At 36.0% G+C, this 15,830-nt stretch overlaps 1 protein-coding gene across 1 annotated transcript in view; it reads right to left on the reverse strand.

Moving 5' to 3' along the window:
• Positions 1–14,750, reverse strand: part of LEKR1 (leucine, glutamate and lysine rich 1) — a gene marked incomplete at both ends in the record, with an annotated part of 264,064 nt that extends 249,314 nt beyond the window's left edge. Inside the window, one exon of the mRNA XM_079705454.1 lies at positions 14,703–14,750. Within this exon, the coding sequence (XP_079561580.1) occupies positions 14,703–14,750 (48 nt within the window). The remainder of the gene's footprint in view (positions 1–14,702) is intronic.
• Between the last annotated feature and the right edge of the window lie 1,080 nt (positions 14,751–15,830).

Below are 15,830 nucleotides of genomic sequence, written 5' to 3' on the forward strand. Positions count from 1 at the left end.
GGAATATTACTCAGCCATAAAAAGGAACGAAATTGGGTCATTTTTAGGGACATGGATGGATCTGGAGACTGTCATACAGAGTAAGTCAGCAAGAGAAAAACAAATATCGTATATTAACGCATATATGTGGAACCTGGAAAAATGGTACAGATGAACGATGAACCAGTTTGCAGGGCAGAAATAGAGACACAGATGTAGAGAACAAATGTATGGACACCAAGGGGGGAAAGTGGTAGGGGGGTGGTGTGATGAATTGGGAGATTGGGACTGACATATGTATAAAATGGATAACTAATAAGAACCTGCTCTATAAAAAAATAAAATAAAATTCAATAAAAAAATTTTTATACATTAACGTTTTTCTCATTTAAACTTAAATAATAAAAAATTCAAATTAAAAACCATGATATAATACTATGGGATACAGATGAATGACTACATCAATCACCTAACTGCCACTGACACCAAATTTACAGAGTTATAAAACAAGTTTGAAAGAAATCATAAATATAACCTGGTTCAAGCTCTGGATGGGTTCATTGAGACTATTTCAAGCTAGATAAGTTGTTATCCGGACTCTATTTCAGCATCCCAAGTGATGAGAAACTACTTTGTAAAGCAGCCTGTTCCATCCTCTGATGGTTTTGTCTATGAGGAAATTCTTTCTCTTGCTGACCCCAAATCTTCCTCCCTGCAGCATCCACAGGTCCTAGACCACCTGGCAACCATGAGGAATAATCCAGGCCTTATTCTAATATTTAAAGACAGCTATTAGGAACACTCTGTATCTTCTAATTCTCCAGGTCAACACTTCCAATTCCTTCAGCTGTTTCCCATATAACATGGTTTTGAATTTCTTCCTCATTCTAGATAATTTTCTCTGAACTTGTTCCAGTGTTCTCTATCTGTTTCAAGGTATCGTGCCCAGAATTGAATACTTCAGCTGGTCTCACTAAAGCAGAATAAGAGAGGACTCAAACTTCCCTCATTATAATACCTCATTAATAATACCATTGGTAACATCATCTTACGCAACCTTAGATCACAATGGTCTTTTGTATTTTGGGCAATTATATGTTGCTGTTATATACTATAACTGGCTTTTATGTTAAATAAAGCCCCTATTTAAAAACACACTGCACTGTAAAACCATGTCTCATTATACTGAATATACCAATCCATTCCTTCCCACTTATTTCCCCTTTTGTAGAGAATCCACCTTCCACATTCCTGGCTGCTCTGTGTGGTTATATGACTAAAACCCCCTCCACCCATCCATCCTACCATGGCTGAGTGGTGGATGAGGGTTAGACATAAGACCTAGAAGAACCAAGCCCTGAGCTGGGATGAGCCAGCTAGGTGTGTAAGTGTTGAAGACCAGGCAATTTGGACACCTTTAGGGTGGCCATAATAAAGAAGGTTCACATGCAATGTACAGAGTAAACCACATTATTGGGATGAGAGAGAAGAATGAGCAGACACATAGAGAGAAGATGAGAAAAAGACATTGTGGATCCAGGGTAAGAGAGGAAAATATGGAACCAGTCAGTGTCTCATACCCAGTGAACTTCCAATTCCTTACTTCAGTCCCTGATGAGACCTAGTTGCCCTACCTGCTCTTCGGGATCCATGTCCAATCTTCCTCCACTATTCTCTCTTTTTCCCCTAAAGCTACCTATTCCTTACAACCAATAACTCTCATTCTATTACATGAGCATTTGGCTTTTCAGATGCAAGTGCACAACAAGAAATATAACTGCAAATATAAATAAATAAAATATATTTTTTATGTATATATACACATACATATGTATGTTTTAAACTCAGACTTTAGTGACTTCAGTACCCAGAAAATTCTAAGCTTTGTATCTTCTGCAAAATTGATCCTTTCAAGTTGTTTTATCCATCTAATTTATTGATAAAAAATGTTGAATATGACAAAATTGAGGCTATGGCATGTCATATCTGCTTGGTTGATACTAATCCACTACTCTGCACATTACAGACACAGCGCTTCAGCTGGTTATTAAACTACACAATTATTTGTGTAACCAGTTTGTATTTATTCATATTGTCTTTAGGAGTATTAAGACAAACTTTGTCAAATGCCTTCATAAAGTCCATATATTCTATGTCAACTACAGTTCCTGGATCTAGTGACTTTACACAAAATGGAATGGCAAGGCCTATGTGCTGGTTCTCTTCAAGAACATAAAATTGGCTCAAGGGTTATTATTGTCTCTAATATCTCCTCAAAAATCACCTTTTTTCTTTTTATAAATATATTTATTTTATTTATTTATTTTTGGCTGTGTTGGGTCTTCATTGCTGCACACGGGCTTTCTCTAATTGTGGCGAGTGGGGGCTACTCTTCGTTGTGGTGCGTGGGCTTCTCATTGCAGTGGCTTCTCTTATTGTGGAGCATGGGTTCTAGGCATGCAGGCTTCAGTAGTTGCAGCACACAGGCTCAATAGTTGTGGCTCGTAGGCTCCAGAGCACAGGCTCAGTAGTTGTGGCACACGGGCTTAGTTGCTCCATGGCATGTGGCATCTTCCTGGATCAGGGCTCAAACCTGTGTCCCCTGCATTGGAAGGTGGATTCTCAACCACTGAACCACCAGGGAAGCCCACAAATCACCCTTTAATATTATATTCTAGAATCCTGTCTGGGAGCTCACTGGTTGTAATTTATGGTCATTTTATACATGGAATGGTATTTGTACACTATCCTCTTACTCTCTACACATTCTCAAAGATCATCAAGAGTGGCTTTGCAATCCCACTGAAAGGTACTATCAGTCCCCAGGAATATAATTCATCCAGGTCAAGAGCCCTGAACTAATGCAGAGAATATGGGTATTTTCTTACAATCCCTTTGCCCATCATGAGTTTTGGTTCCTTCTCATCAATTTGAAAATTATATTCTTACTCTAAAGAAATTTCATCCTTAACCTATTAATCACAGTTCTTTCCCTGCTCCTGGGAAAGTGCCATATCCTTATTCTAAATAAAACTCTTGCTGGATGGAGCTTATGTGCAGTCTGATGTACAAAATACAAACAGTATAAACTTCACAATTGTGAAAGCTATCAAAATGTTATTACACCATAGCAATCATGGTGGGGAAAGCTGAAAATAAGTGAAATATACATTTTGTAGAACAAGCCTTCTAGAAGTTCAGGAAAGGAAGCCAAAACATGATACTCATTATGATATAGGAAACAAGACAAATTATAAAGTAATAGGTCCATAAGAGTAGATTCTATACTTCACTTAGTACAACCTGAATCACTGTGTAAAACAAATATATTGAACAAAAGTTTTCAATGCTATTAAATTGTAAACAGTTTTCTGTAAGTAAAACTGCAACAGGAAAATATAATAACGCTTTCAAATTCTTTGTATCTACATAGGCTAATTACTTAGGATGTTTCTGTGAAACTTGAGAAGATATGAAATACTAAAATTATCTTCCCAGATGAGGTAAATAAAACTTAGATGTTTTTTGTGAAATATAATGTGTGCTTCATTCTTATAACTTGGTGTTATATCATCTCGTTGTGTAAGTAAAATAAGAACATGCTGTCATTCTTGAGAAAAGAGCTATCATTAGCAGGATGCTTTTGCTTTTTACAAGATGCACTTTGGAGGAGGCATCAACAAATGCAGTATATTAAACAAATGCAGAGCCATTTAAAAATAAATTGTAAAATAAACTTCTCAAATGTAGTATCTGTACTTTTAAAATTATAGTTATTTAATATAAAAATGATGCAAATTTTTTAAAAGGTTAAATTAGGCTTCAGATCCTTTTCAAAACTCCTGTCTGTGCTTCAAGTGGAAAAAGCACTCAGTAACCTCCTGCTGCCCAAGCGAAGCATTCTCTGATCCAAAAATTGTTCTTCCTTCCTTTCCCCACACATCCCATGCTTTTCGTGCTTGTGTAAGGAGGAAAGAAACAGAGAAACTATTCCACTGCTGTAAAAATGACAGCAGTATAAAATGTTAACCTTTCTAAGAAGATTTACATTAAAAAAAATATGCCTTTACTCAAAACAATGAGTGTCTAGCTAGTGAATTTCATTCAGATTGGGAGAAACCTTTTGAGACAGGACAGTGGACCTTCTGAGTCATTAGCAACACAGACCACCTGACAATTTCATAAGGCCATCAAGACCCTTCCTTTCAATAAGTCAACTGGCTGCACCACCAATTTAAAAATCAGTTTGGTAAAGACCATCTACCCAAATCCCCTAAACCTATATTCCCAGCAATATGGGTTTTCTTAGACACAGACAGTATTCTTCTCAAATTTATATGAAAAGGCAAAGGAAGTAGAAAAGCTAAAACTGTCTTGAAAAAGAAGGATAAAATGGGATAAGCATTTTACCTGATTTCAAGCCATACTATTATACACTAATCAACACTGTGTGGTATTTGTCAAAGGATAGATGCATAGATCAATGGAATAGAATAGAGAACCCAGAAACAGATCTATATAAATATGCCAAACTGATTTTTGGCAGAGGTGTAAAAGCAATTCAGTAAAGGAAAAATAGCCTTCTCAGCAAATGGTCCTGGAACAATTAGATATCCATAGGTTTAAAAAAAAAAAAAAAAAAAAAAAAAGGACCTCAACCTAAACCTCACACCCCATACAAAAATTAACTTACAGTGGGTCATGGACTAAAATGTAAAACATAAAAATTTGATTTCAGAAGCAAAAAGCTTAGGAGGAAATCCTCAGGATCTAAACTAGGGAAACAGTTTTTACACTTGATACCAAAAGCATGAACCATAAAAGGAAAAATTGATAACCTGAATTGCACCAAAATTTAAAACTTTTGCCCTGTAAAGAGGATGAAATGACAAGCTACAGACTGGGAAAAAATATTTGCAAGCCACATATCTGACAAAAGACTAGTATCTAGATTATATAAAGAATTCTCAAAACTCAACAGTTTAAAAAAAATCCAATCAGAAAATGGTCAAAAGACATGAAGAGACATCTCACCTAAAAGTATACACAGATGACAAGACTTCCTTGGTGATACAGTGGTTAAGAGTCCACCTGCCAATGCAGGGGACATGGGTTCAATCCCTGGTCTGGGAAGACCCCACATGCCACAGAGCAACTAAGCCCATGCACCACAACTACTGAGCCTGAGCTCTAGAGCCCACAAGCCACAAATACTGAGCTCATGTGCCACAACTACTGAAGCCCCTGTGCCTAGAGCCCAGGCTCCACAACAAAAGAAGTCACTGCAGTGAGAAGCCCATGAGAAGCATGGCAACTAGAGAAAAGCCCACGTGCAGCAACAAAACCCCAATGCAGCCAAAAATTTTAAAAAATTTTTTAATTAAAAATTAAAAAAAAAAGATACACAGATGCCACATAAGCACATGAAAAGATATTCAATATCATTAGCCATTCAGAAAATACAAATTAAAACTTTAATGAGCTATCACTTCACACCTATCAGAAAGGTTATAATAAAAACTAATGACAATGGTACAATATATTTAAAGTTATAAAAGGGAAAAACCTACAATGAAGAATACTCTACCTAGCAAGACTCTCATTCAGGTTTCATGGAGAGATCAAAAGCTTTACAGACAAGCAAAAGCTAAAAGAGTTCAGCACTACCAAACCAGCTTTACAAGAAATGTTAACAGGATTTCCATAAGCAAAAAAAAAAGGCCACAACTAGAAATATGAAAATTACAATAGGAAAAAGCTCAGGCAAACACATAGTAAATATAGGAAATCAACCAGGCACAAAGCTAGTAGGAAGGTTAAAAGACAAAAATAATAAAATCATCTATACCCACAATAAGCAGTTAAGGGATAAACAAAACAATCAGATGTAAAATACTATGTCAAAAAGAATAATCTTGAGGGGAGGAGAGTACAAATGCAAGGTTGTTAAAATACATTTGAAATTAAGAGATCAACAACTTAAAACAATCAAATATATATATATGTATATATTGCTATATATAAATCTCATGGTAACCACAAACCAAAAATCTATAATAGATACACAGAAAAAAAAGAAAAAGGAATCCAAACATAGCACTAAAGACAGTCATCAAATCACAAGAGGAAAGAACAAAGGAAGAAGAAAGGAACAAAAAAGACCTTAAAAAATTTCACAAAATAGCAATAAGAACATACATATCAATAATTATTTTAAATGTAATAGACTAAATGCTCCAATCAAAAGACACGGAGTGGCTGAATGGAAACAAAAACAAGATCCGTATATATGCTGCCTACAAGAGACGCACTTCAGATCTCAAGACACACATAGACAGAAAATGAAGGGATGGAAAAAGGTATTCATTGCAAATGGAAATCAAAAGAAAGCCAGGGTAGAAATACTTGCATCAGACAAATAGACTTTAAAACAAAGATTGTTACAAGAGGCAAAGAAGGACATTACATAATGATCAAGGGCTTAATCCAAGAAGATGTAACAATCGCAAATATATAAGCACTTAACATAGGAGCATCTAAATACATAAAGCAAATACTAACAGATATAAGGGAGAAGTTGACAGTAAGACAATAATAGCAGGGGACTTTAACACCCCATTTACATCAATGGACAGATCATCCAAACAGAAAATTAATAAGGAAACACTGGCCTTAATGACACACTAGACCAGATGAACTTAATAGATATACATAGAACATTCCATCAAAAAGCAGCAGAATACACATTCTTTTCAAATGCACATGGAATATTCTCCAGGATAGTTCATGTACAAGGCCACAAAACAAGCCTTGGTAAATTTAAGAAAACTGAAATCATATCAAGCATCTTTTCCAACCACAATGCTATGAGACTAGAAATCAACTACAAGAAAAATAAACTGTAAAAAACACAGACACGTGAAGGCTAAACAATATGCTACTAAACAACCAATGGATCACTGAAGAAATCAAAGAGGAAATAGAAAAATACCTAGAGACAAATGAAAATGAAAGCACAATGATCCAAAACCTATGGGATACAGCAAAAGCAGTTCTAAGAGGGAAGTTTATAGCAATAAAATCTTACCTCAGGAAACAAGAAAAATCTCAAATAAACGACCTAACCTTACACCTGAAGCAATGAGAGAAAGAAGAAGAAACAAAACCTAAAGTTAGTAGAAGGAAAGAAATCATAAAGATCAGAGCAGAAATAAATGAAATAGAGACAAAGAAAACAACAACAAAGATCAATGAAACTAAAAGCTGGTTCTTTGAAAAGATAAACAAAATGATAAACCTTTAGCAAGACTCATCAAGAAAAAAAAGGGAGAGGACTCAAATCAGTAAAATTAGAAATGAAAAAGGAGAAGTTACAACCGACACGACAGAAATAAAAAGTATCATAAGAAACTACAAGCAACTGTATGCAAATAAAATGGACAACCTGGAAGAAATGGACAAATTCTTAGAAAGGTACAAGCTCCCAAGACTGAACCAGGAAGAAATAGAAAATATGAAGAGACCAATCACAAGTAATGAAATTGAAACTGTCATTAAAAAACTCCCAACAAACAAAAGTCCAGGACCTGATGGCTTCACAGGTGAATTCTATCAAATATTTAGAGAAGAGCTAACAACTAGCCTTCTGAAACCGTTCCAAAAAATTGTAGAAGAAGGAACACTCCCATACTCATTCTATGAGGCCACCATCACCCTGATTACAAAACCAGACAAAGATACCACAAAAAAAGAAATTACAGGCCAATATCACTGATGAACATAGATGCAAAAATCCTCAACAAGATACTAGCAATCTGAATCCAACAATACATTAAAAAGATCATACATGGGCTTCCCTGGTGGCGCAGTGGTTGAGAGTCCGCCTGCCGATGCAGGGGACACGGGTTTGTGCCCCGGTCCAGGAAGTTCCCACATGCCGCGGAGCAGCTGCGCCCATGAGCTATGGCCGCTGAGCCTGCGCGTCCAGAGCCTGTGCTCCGCAACGGGGGAGGCCACAGCAGTGAGAGGCCCGCGTACTGCAAAAAAAAGATCATACACCATGATCAAGTGGGATTTATCCCAGGGATGGAAGGATTTTTCAATATCTGCAAATCAATCAGTGTGATACACCACTGTAACAAATTGAAGAATAAAAACCATATGATCATCTCAATTGATGCAGAAAAGGCTCCTGACAAAATTTAACACCCATTTATGATAAAAACTCTCCAGAAAGTGGGCATAAAGGGAACATACCTTAACATAATAAAGGCCATATATGACAAACCTACAGCTAACATCATAGTCAATGGTGAAAAGCTGAAAACATTTCCTCTAAGATCAGGAACAAGACAAGGATGTCCACTCTTGTCACTATTACTCAACAGTTTTGGAAGTCCTAGCCATGGCAAACAGAGAAGAAAAAGAAATAAAAGGAATCCAAATTGGAAAAGAAGTTAAACTGTCACTATTTGCAGATGACATGATACTATACATAGAAAATCCTAAAGATGCTACCAGAAAACTACTAGAGCTCATCAATGAATCTGGTAAAGTTGCAGGTTACAAAATTAATACACAGAAATGTTGCATTCCTATACACTAACAACGAAAGATCAGAAAGAGAAACTCAAGAAACAATCCCATTTACCATCATATCAAAAAGAATAAAATACCAAGGAATAAAGCTACCTAAGGGAGACAAAAGACCTGTATTCAGAAAACTATAACAATATAAGATGCTGATGAAAGAAATCGAAGATGACACAAACAGATGGAAAGATATACCATGTTCTTGGATTGGAAGAATCAATACTGTCAAAATGACTATACTACCCAAGGCAATCTACAGATTCAATGCAATCCCTACCAAATTACCAATGGCATTTTTCACAGAACTAGAACAAAAAATCTTAAAATTTGTATGGAGAAATGAAAGACCCCAAATAGCCGAAGAAATCTTGAGAAAGAAAAATGGAGCTGGAGGAATCAGGCTCCCTAACTTCAGACTATACTACAAAGCTATAGTCATCAAAACAGTATGGTACCGGCACAAAAATAGAAATATAGACCAGTGGAACAGGACAGAACACTAAGAAACAAACCCCTGAACCTATGGTCAATTAATCTACAACAAAGGAGGCAAGACTATACAATGGAGGAAAGACAGTCTCTTCAATAAATGGTGCTAGGAAAACTGGACAGCCACATGTAAAAAAATGAAACTAGAACATTCTTTAACACCATACACATAAATAAACTCTAAATGGCTTAAAGACCTAAATGTGAGACTGGAGATTATAAAACTCTTAGAGGAGAACATAGGCAGAACACTCTCTGACATAAATCGCAGGAATATCTTTTTTAATCCATCTCCCAGAATAATGGAAATAAAAATAAAAATAAACAAATGGGACCTAATGAAACTCAAAAGCTTTTGTACAGCAAAGGAAATCATAAACAAAACAAAAAGAAAACCTACAGAACGGGAGAAAGTATTTGCAAATGATGTGACTGACAAGGGATTAGTATTCAAAATTTACAAACAGCTCATGCAACTTAATATCATCAAAACAAACAACCCAATCAAAAAATGGGCAGAAGACCTAAATAGACATTTCTCCGAAGAAGACATACAGATGGCCAAGAAGCACATGAAAAGATGTTCAACATCACTAATTATTAGAGGAATGCAAATCAAAACTACAAGATATCCCCTCACATCAGTCAAAATGGCTACCTTCAAAAAATTCACAAACAACAAATGCTGGAGAGGGTGTGGAGAAAAGGGAACCCTCCTACACTGTTGGTGGGAATGTAAATTGGTACAAACACTATGGAGAACAGTATGGAGTTTCCTTAAAAAACTAAAAACAGGGCTTCCCTGGTGGCGCAGTGGTTGAGAGTCCGCCTGCCGATGCAGGGGACACAGGTTCGTGCCCCAGTCCAGGAAGATCCCACATGCCACAGAGCAGCTAGGCCCATGAGCCATGGCCGCTGAGCCTGCGCATCCGGAGCCTGTGCTCCACAACGGGAGAGACCACAACAGTAAGAGGCCCGTGTATCACAAAAACAAACAAACAAACAAAAAAAACTAAAAATAGAGCTACCATATGATCCTGCAATCCCACTCCTGGGCAAATATCTGGAGAAAAACATGGTTCTAAAGGATACACGCACCCCAGCGTTCATTGAAGCACTGTTTACAATAGCCAAGACGTGGAAGCAACCTAAATGTCCATTGACAGAGGAATGGATAAAGAAGATATGGTACATATATACAATGAAATATTATTCAGCCATTAAAAAGAATGAAATAATTCCCTTTGCAGCAACATGGATGGACCTAGAGATTGTCATACTGAGTAAAGTAAGTCAGGCAGAGAAAGCAAGATATCTTATATCAGTTATATGCAGAATCTAAAAAGAAATGATACAAACGAACTTATTTACAAAACAGACACAGACTCACAAACTTAGAGAAGAACTTTTGGTTACCAGTGGGGAAGGTTAGGGGGAAGGGATAGTTAGGGAGTGTGGGATTGACATGTACACACTGATATATTTTAAATGGATAACAACAAGGACTTACTGTATAACACAGGGAACTCTGCTCAGTATTACGTAACAACCTAAATGGGAAAAGAATTTGAAAAAGAATAGATACATGTATATGTATCACTGAAAAAAAAATAATGTTGACAATAAAGATAATGGTTTAAGGCTATATATACATATGAAAATCTGGGACTAAAATACCAGAGATTAATCCATAAAGAAATTTTATTGAGCAATTTTAAGAAATGTTTTCATACACAAATTATACATGACACACCTATGTTTCTTTTGTCATTAGTTTCAAAAGCACAATTGCTTAAAAAGACAACACATATACCCGCACACACATACACACATCACTACTTTTCCAGGATGCTAGCGCTAACGTTTCTAAGACAATTTTCTCTTTTTTCTCTACTTTAACTGAACACAAAATCTGACCCTAGCCACAGTGGCCCAAAATGACCTGGAAAATTAAGTTTATTTTTTCTGGCAATGACAATCTGTGCTTGGAAATATAAAACTGTTATTCTGAATAAATTTCAAAGTTCCAAAGTACTAAAATTACTTTACTGAAACAGGACAAAATGAGCTGTTACTGGTAGGGAAAGGGATTGTTATCCCAGAAAGAACAGTGTGCTCTCCAGCCCTTGCACTGCCACTTCTGTTTTGTAAAATAAATAACTCCAGTCTCTTTATTTTACTTTGTGTCCTGTGGTAATAAATATCTCCTGAAGCTAAAATCCTATTACAAGTGCTTATTTTGTCACCATTTATAAAAACAAGAGATCAGTTCTACTTTTGCAAAATAAGTGATTTTTCCACTGATTTGTTGAGGTTGTTCTGACTTCGGTGTATGTCTTCTAGCAAAAACAGCAAAAAAGAAAGTTATTCATTGCTTTTTTTCTAACAAGAGGAGTCCATATGTCTCTGAGATAGGTGGACATTCAAGGGCGGAAGAGATATAGAATTATTACTTTGCTGACCTATAAATGTTGTTTTAGTTTTAAACTGTGGCAATAAAATCCCAAACACAGAACTATACTATCATTACAGGTACATTCTGCTTTCAGAATGCTAGATGAAAATTCTAGCAAAGCTACTGCTTATCGGAGGTCAGAGACAGGTAGGAGTCAGCTCAGTGTAGAGAGTAGATTTACAGATATGATCTAAGTACATATAGAATTAAGCTGTGGAGTCTAGCAGCAAAGGGGATAAGTATGGTCTTGCCGTCCAGCCCATGGGCCTGTTTTACATTTTCTGCCAGTTGGGGAAATGGGAACCTGAAACATGTTTTATGCTCAATCAGAAATTGTGATAAAAAGCAAAAAGATTAGGGAGTGATAGTCAAAAGATTATCTTATTCTTTCTTCCCTAAGATTCCCTAAGATGAGACTGGGCAGGGAGGGGGGGCATGATTTAACAATCTTCGTTTTCTAATCAGGCAATGCACTCTCTAACTAGAGCTTATTATCATCAGCATTCTTCTCCACACTTTTCCTTTGGTGGCCATGTCCCCCCGCCCCCCACACACACATTTACTTTTTCTTGCAACTCTTTCTACTGCTACCTATTTTACTATTAGTAGTACAATGTAGTACAGCCATTTTCATTTCCTTTATCACATACCTTTCATGTATTTCATCAACCATCCCATTTCCATATCATACAGCAAAAGTACAGAAAGAAATAAAGGGGAAAGACTCCCCTTCCCTTCCCTTCCTTGATTTCTACACTAACCTTCCTTGACTACACACAGAAAAAAAGGAAACACAGCAGGGCCTTCTCTAGAAAGAATAGCCAGCATAAAAACTAACATAAAAAGTTAACAAAAGAACAAGAAAAAAAAAAAAAGCCTTTGAAAGACCTCTATGTCACTGTACATTGATCCACCCACCTCATGTCTTTTTCTATCCAATAAAGAACTGTAGCACAATTTCCAAGCCACTATGAAACACAAAGATTTGTTTTATCTTAATAATGAAATGGTTGTAATCTGAAGTACTCCTATTACTATTATAAGCTATATATCTATCTAACATGATTGTGTATAGAATGATGTACGCAAGCTGACTAAATAGATATACTGGCTGATCACTAAACAATTTAACCAGTTACATTACGGGCAATCTAGAGGAATCAAATATAGGTAAGAAGTTATGGAAAACAAGTAACTTACATGCTCAGACCAAGCTTTAATAGGCTGTGGGATGCATGTACATGTTTTTGGTTGCTTTATCATCAAGTACCCAAAACAGTGTCTGGCACATTATAGGCACTTGATAACTATTTGTTGTACAAATGTATCTAACTTAGGTCTGAAAAAGTGCAAAGCTGCACTTTATACTCTAAACATTTAGCAGGCCAAGGGCTACTATCAGCTCACTTGTCCAGGACCTTAGGCAACTAAGCTGCTCCTGGCCTCCTCACCTCTCTGCACTATATGGACAGCTGCCTGCCATTCAAGCTTTAAGAATATAACCATATTTATAAAATGCTTGGTTTTAGCGTTTTTAAACAATTTACTTAAACATTAAAAAAAAACGCATTCTTCAAGTCATAAAAACTGTTCAAATAAATACATACTCTTTCACGCATTTGAAACACTTATGTTGTTAAACATTCTGTAACCTGGCCAGTTTCTTCTCACCAGTAAGCTTTTGTTCTCTAGGCCCAGAATGCCCTATTCCCTGTCTGTCTCTAGAAATATTTAGCTTTCAAGGGCCAATTCCAGTTCTATCTCCTGCATAAAGATCCTCCCTTGACTATCTGAATACTCAGGGATTCCTCTCCCCACCTTCTCCATTTTCAGAGAAGATACTATCTTATGTGACATTTAAATCAAACACTATCTTTTACAGGGTTTTTTTTTTTTTCATGTCATTATATATCTGCTTCCTGACAGATGATTGGTATCTGAGTATGGGTATTGTTTCTTACAGATTGTTTTGTTTTGTTTCTTTTAATCTCTACCACACCAGGCTAGTACACAGAAGTAACTCAGTTGAGGGAGAGATAGGACACTCCATGTCTTCAAACACATCTAGGCACCATTTCTCAGGTAAGCATAGCAGAGCTGAGTTCCCTCTGTGCTTACACTCTCATACTTAAAAGGTAAAGCAAATTAAATGCAATGGTTTAAAAGGTCTTTTCTGGTAACTGGACTTCCCTTCCAGTTCCTGCTAGATTGCCATTTACATAAATCTAAAGAACATGCAGTAGAAGTAAGCATCAAGTTAAATCAATGGCATGATTAACGTTAACAGGCAGCCCAAAACAACATGCACAAAGGATAAAAGCATATCTGAGAGCTGACTGCAATTTTTAATTAAAAACTAACGACTGGTGATTAATTAAGAGCTGACTATAGATTTACTTTAAAAACTGAATGATTAATGACAGTTAAGGTTTGAGGTTTTAATTCATAATTTGTCAATCAGTTTCAAAGAGATATATTTTCAATTATGCTGTTAGCAATGTATGCATTGCCAAACTAAACATGGGAGAAATGCTTTTGCCTGAGGACAGCTATAAATTAACAGGGAGGAAAGTAGCATAGCAATGGTGAAAAAGAATTGATTGTTAACCAGATTAAATGAGTTGATATCTATGTAAGGCCTTAAAACACGGTAAAATAAGAATTAAGGTGAAACTGAAATAGACCCTTATAGAGAGACACACTTAAAATTTTTGCATCATAAAAAGTTACAAACTAATTATAATTTCTGTAGTGGTTTACTACTAATTATTTGTTTTGCAAATATAGAATAAATATCACTTAAAATTTTAAACAGAGCCATTTATGTCAGTTGGTTTTTTTTTTTAATTAGTTTTTGTTTGTTTGTTTTCTGAAAGGCTGCTAGGAAAATATCTAAATATAGCATTTGGCCATTGCTGGAGCCCTCTTTTCACAAGAGCTCCACAAACACCTGGTCAAATACCATGTCAGAATTATATACCTGTCTTCTTTCACAGGCCGAACATTCTTTGCACAGAATTGAATTCTACAGTTTTGACCATTACAATTATTCCCTTCCTTACCCCACCAATTCACTGCAGATCTTCTGACTAAAATAAATATAAAACATTTGAATTCATTCTCCCATGTTTTAGAATTATCTGTTAAAATGCTCCTAATGTTGTGCCGTAATAACATAATATCATACCTTTTGGATTTCTTCAGGTAACGCATGCATGGGAATGTGACGATCCATAATTTCTCAAGATATACTGAGGGAGCTCTGAAGTAAAATAATCCAGAAACATTGATGATGAGAGTCAGAATTAAAACAATGTGAAGAAAATTCAAATTAAAAGAAATAAATTCCTAGGAGTATTTGGGGATCAATGGTGATAACTGTTTCAACAGATGTTTGTTTCATCAACTCAATGTTAAAAGGTACAAATGGGTTTTTTCAGTTAGTTATGAGGCCAATAGAACAGGAGAGACCTCGAGAGAGACTACTGAATTAGAAATAATACTTTCTCTCTTTGGAACTTTATAGTCTAATTGTAACTTCTGTGGTGGTTTACTACTAGTTATTTGCTTTGCAAATACAGAATAAGGATAACAAAATTTTAAACAGATCGATTCATTTCATTTAAAAGAAAGGTTTTTTTTTTCTGAAAAGCTGCTAGAAAAAATACCTAAATAGAGTATTTTAGTCCAGCAGATAAGAAAAGCAATTGTGACATGAATGCTGGTTTAAATGATGAAGTACAGAAAAAGATATTTAGAGTTATCAGGTTAAGTATGATATGCAGGCACTGAACAGAAGGGTCATCAAAGCATGAGAAGCCAAGTGCCAATTTTACCACAGATGGACATTTACATAATTTTTATGCAGATGTTTTACTTTTAGTAGATTTTCATTTTCTAATAAAACAATTCAATACAAAACTCTATCACTACTTTCATAAAACCACACAATATGAATGAAGGGGCACTTTGGGTTCTGTTTTTTAAATCTTTCCCAAATGTGGAGAAAGAATAGACAGTCCAGTTTCAGGAGTGCAAGATACGTATATATAGAAAGAGAGAGAGAGAGAGACAGAGGAGTAGTGAAGGGGGACAGCAGAGTAAGATGATACAGGCACAATTCCATAGCAGGAAAGAAGGCCTGAGGGCCAGGAGTTGTAGACAAGGAACAATCTAGAAGTTCAGGAAAAGAAATGTCTTATCTTTCTCATGGGAGTAGGGAATTAGTGAAGGCTGCCTGAGGTGGTTTACTTTTGCTCAGGACAAGATTTTGACAAAGAGAGACTGAAGAGGCATAGTACTCTATCAGAGACAG

This window comes from Hyperoodon ampullatus, assembly GCF_949752795.1.
Source record: "Hyperoodon ampullatus genome assembly, chromosome: 5".
Classification (NCBI taxonomy): domain Eukaryota; kingdom Metazoa; phylum Chordata; class Mammalia; order Artiodactyla; family Ziphiidae; genus Hyperoodon; species Hyperoodon ampullatus.